This window comes from Xyrauchen texanus, chromosome 15, assembly GCF_025860055.1.
Source record: "Xyrauchen texanus isolate HMW12.3.18 chromosome 15, RBS_HiC_50CHRs, whole genome shotgun sequence".
NCBI lineage: Eukaryota > Metazoa > Chordata > Actinopteri > Cypriniformes > Catostomidae > Xyrauchen > Xyrauchen texanus.
In genome coordinates, this window is record NC_068290.1 from 1,151,417 (window position 1) to 1,154,843 (window position 3,427).

General features: G+C 36.0%; 1 protein-coding gene across 4 annotated transcripts in view; it reads left to right on the forward strand.

The window, feature by feature from the left end:
• Positions 1–3,427, forward strand: part of LOC127655747 (cyclin-dependent kinase 14) — a 107,796-nt gene that overhangs the window by 43,588 nt on the left and 60,781 nt on the right. For all 4 annotated transcript variants that reach the window (XM_052143714.1, XM_052143716.1, XM_052143717.1 and 1 more), the window contains exon 7: positions 1,851–1,974. In XM_052143714.1, coding sequence (XP_051999674.1) covers positions 1,851–1,974 — 124 coding nt within the window. The remainder of the gene's footprint in view (positions 1–1,850; positions 1,975–3,427) is intronic.

Consider the following 3,427-nt stretch of genomic DNA (forward strand, 5'->3'; position numbering starts at 1 on the left):
TAAGGTTTAGATTGGGAAGTACGAGTTCCAGAATTGACTTCGATACCCGAAACTGACTCCAGCTCTTTAAAGTGTCCGACATTGGACAACAAACAATAAACAGAATTTGCTGTTATTTAGTAAGTTGAAAATATAAACACACGTGTTTCATCAAACGCACGTCTTTGTGTCTAATTTCTTGTCATATGTCACTCCGAGAAGTCTTAAATCACTCGCCGCTCCGCGTGAGAAATCCACATTTGGCGGGTGTTCATTACAAACCTTGTTCACCAGGAGTAGCCTGCACGACAAATTTGGGAGAAAGGACGTCAAAACGGTGTCACTGACCAAGCTTTGCAATCGCACCCACACTTGCATCATAGTAGAGGAGTATTCAAGTCATTGTTTGGTGTAAATTGTATTTTGAATGTTTTATTTAATCGTTTAAAAGATAAAAAGCACGAGTGCTGCATCATTGACGCATGTGTGGAACTGCTTAACGTCCGTTCAAATGTTATTTTGTAAATCATTTTAGCTTTATCTCTTGCATGTTAAAGCAAGATTATGTCCCAACCAGACACGACAAGTGACGAGCAACAGGACTGACAGACTGTGAGCTCTCATTGGTCCAAAATCACCGTAACTGCATGTCAAATATCATAATGTGTTCTGATTGGCTGTGATTGTGTCACGTAGCACTTCTTATTACCGTCTTAAGCAGATGTCATTAAACGATGGCCAAAAACGTGTCCTGTGTGAACGGCCCCTCACACTTACCAAGTCCGTTATGAAATGCATATCTCTATGCAGTGAAATCCGTCAGATTGGAGGGTTTATTGATATTCCAGGGAGAGCGTCAGACGTTTACGCCCTCGGATGTCCCGCCCTTCCCGACTCAATCCTGACCTTTGTTTTGTCCCGCTTAGATTCGTCCCGGTTGCTAGGGAGGGTAGAGTCACATGGGGTAACCTCGTCATGGTGGTGATTAGTGGTTCTCTCTCTCAATGGGGGGTGTGGTGAGTGACTCCAGCCAGGTCTCCTAGGCAACCAAATTGGGCCGGTTGCTAGGGAGGGTAGAGTCACATGGGGTAACCTCCTCGTGGTGGTGATTAGTGGTTCTCTCAATGGGGCGTGTGGTGAGTTGTGTGTGGATCGTGGAGAGTAGCATGAGTCTCCACATGCTGTGAGTCTCCACGGTGTCATGCACAACGAGTCACGTGATCAGATGCGCGGATTGACGGTCTCAGAAGTGGAGGCAACTGAGACTCGTCCTCTGCCACCCCGGACTGAGGCGAGCAACCTCGCCACCACGAGGACCTACTAAGTAGCGGGAATTGGGCGTTCCAACATTGTGAGAAAAAGGGACAAAATATCACAATACTTACAATTGTGCTTATTTGTAATTTAATCCTAAAAATAGTTGTGAATATTCATAAATATTTAATTCACGAATGCTCCTCTCGCTCTGCATTTGACGTATTATCTGGACACACAAAAGAAACGCAGACTTGCGCGGTTGAAGCGTTCTCTTAACGAGGAAGGACAGTCTTGAGAAATGTGTTTTGCTATACTCGAGTCAACGCGTGACCCCCCCGCTAATCTCAGTGATAGTGGCACCATATTATTACTCCTGTTTGACCCCAGTGACTCCAGATGCCAGACAGAGCCAACTCGCTTTCGTGCTTCGCCTAATTGGCCGAGACTTTGATGGTTTGCGGTCGACAGCGAGGGCGTCTGAATTTCTTGGAGGGAGAAAAACATGCCAGTCTTGTTCTTTTTCAAACTGATGCCAAGCATTAAAGGAACAGTTCACCTACATATGAAAATCCAGTCGTGATGTTTCTTAATATTTGACTGGTTTGTTTCCGCAGCTGTTCCTGTTCCAGTTACTGAGGGGTCTGTCTTACATCCATCAGCGGTACATTCTCCACCGCGACCTGAAACCACAAAACCTGCTCATCGGCGACACGGGCGAACTCAAACTCGCCGACTTTGGTAAGTCCCTGTACTCGCTGTTTCACACGGGAACGCCGTCACTCTGGCAAAACTTTCACATGCAGCAACAAGTCATCATTTATGTCATTTATGTGTTTTTCAGTAAAAATATCCGCTCGCTGTCTGAAAAACATTTTTATATTACTGACTTTTAAAAAAGAGCCAGTCCACAATCGGTTTGAATTTGTATTATTTTATTATATTTAATTATTTAATTTAATTTTATAATTTTTTTTTATTTTTTATTTGAAATAATCATTATTATAATTTTATTTGATAAAAATGTAATTTTTTATTTCATGTTTCTTTTTACATGCATCACTATTTTTTATTTTATTGTTTATTTAATTTTTAATTGTGTTATTTTGTTATTTTATTTTATTGTTCATTTAAGTTTATTATTTTATTTTATATTGTTTTATTTTATTTTGCCATTATTATTTTTTTATTATAATGTTTTATTGTTTATTTAATTATATTATTTTATTTTATTTTATGTTTTTTTTTTTTTACATGTATCACTATTTTTTATTTTATATTATTGCTTATTTAAATGTTTTATTTTTTTTATTTTATGTTATTATTTTAGTGTTAATTTAATTTGATTATTATTTTATTTCAAGTTTTTTTTATTTATCTTAATTTTATTAAGTAATAATTTTATTTTATTGCTTATTTAATTATATAATTTTATTTTATGTTATTATTTTAGTGTTAATTTAATTATATTATTATTTTATTTCAAGTTTTAATTTTATTTATCTTAATTTTATTAATTATTTTTATTATTCTATTTTATTGTTTATTTAATTATATTATTTTATTTTATGTTATTATTTTTATTTTATTTTATTTTAAACATATGATGTAGGTTACCTGTTATTATTATTATTATTATTATATATTAACCTGGATTTTACCATGTAAATATCCATAAAAGATGGCATTGAATTTAAAATAGACAAGCAAATCAGTAAAACAAATACAAGTAAATAGAAGTAAAATCACAGTTTTTCATTTTTTGTAGAAAAATTTTTGTGCTGTTTTTTTATTGACCTTGTTTGGGGAAGATTCGGTAAAGCCGTGGCGAGTTATTTTTAAGCGTGCTGTGTCAAGTACTACAGTTCTCTCATTAACAGATCTGAAATAGCCAATTAAATAAAGCTAATTATTACTACTAATTTGGCACTTGATACTATCAATATCACAGAACTACTGACATTGTTACATTATTTTTTATTTATTTTAGTATCAACTTGATTTCCACACATACTGTTGACATTCCTTGTGCATCTACGTGTGTGTTCATCTTGAGCCCCTCGTTGCACCATATGGCCGGCGCTTTCATGATATATTGACTGCTTTCCAGAGGCTCCTTTAGCACTTGGCAATCCAGAGCAAACAGGCCTTTTGTGAGTTAAAGAGAGGCGACACGGGCACCAAAACACCCTCC